Source organism: Asparagus officinalis, chromosome 5, assembly GCF_001876935.1.
Source record: "Asparagus officinalis chromosome 5, Aspof.V1, whole genome shotgun sequence".
Taxonomy (NCBI): Eukaryota; Viridiplantae; Streptophyta; class Magnoliopsida; order Asparagales; family Asparagaceae; genus Asparagus; species Asparagus officinalis.
Window position 1 is genome coordinate 25,289,811 of NC_033798.1, and position 835 is coordinate 25,290,645.

At 40.6% G+C, this 835-nt stretch overlaps 1 protein-coding gene across 1 annotated transcript; it reads right to left on the bottom strand.

Annotated features, from left to right (window-relative positions):
• On the bottom strand, positions 1-330 carry LOC109841634 (transcription factor PAR2-like). The gene has a single exon (XM_020410586.1). It carries the CDS (start codon positions 328-330, stop codon positions 1-3), a length of 330 nt encoding a protein of 109 aa, XP_020266175.1.

Consider the following 835-nt stretch of genomic DNA (forward strand, 5'->3'; position numbering starts at 1 on the left):
TCACCCGCCCATCGTCCTTCTCTCTCTAGACGCTCCATCAAGAACCTCTGTTAAAGCTCTCATCAAATTGACTTGCCCTTTCAATGCCTCAATGTAGTCCGCAGTCTCCTCAAACAGATCATCAACCTCCATCTCCCCTCCCCCGGGCACCAACCTCTGCAAGTCCTTTATTCTCCTTTCAACTCCATCATCACTTCTAGAGACCAAATCACAGTCATTGATTGTATCCTTTCTTGATCTCTTGCATTGGTTAAGAGACTTTGAAGAATTGTCCCTGACAATGCGCCGACAGAGTGCACGACTCCATTGGCAGCTGCTTGCTCTGTGCATTGTATTTCTGCTTCATATCTTCTTCCATTTGTGTGTGTGAGATTGCAATAATACAGGGGAGGTATATATACAGTTAGAGTGAAGTTAACAGTATTAATATGAGATGGTATTGGATGATTATGATTAGTTTTCTGTTGTTGAGAAATGACCGTAGAAATGGGAAAGTAAACTAAGGTAAGTAGAGGGACCATTTGCTTTTGGCGTTGAACTGGATCTGACATCTTCCATGTTGCAGCAGATTGTGCCTTGTCTGGATTATGCGTTGCTTGCCTCATCTGATGTCAAGCAAAGTTTTGGCTTATTGTTATAATTGCCTAGTTCCTTGCCCAAGTAGCTGCATATAATTTGAGATATACCCCATATTGTTTTATAAATGCACATGTATCCATTTAGGGGCTTGATGGATGATGCATGTCCTTTTTGGTATCCCTTCAACTTGTGAATACATATTATCATTTTTTCTAGTGTTTTGCATTGAAAATGCACAAAAAAAAGTGTTTAGACA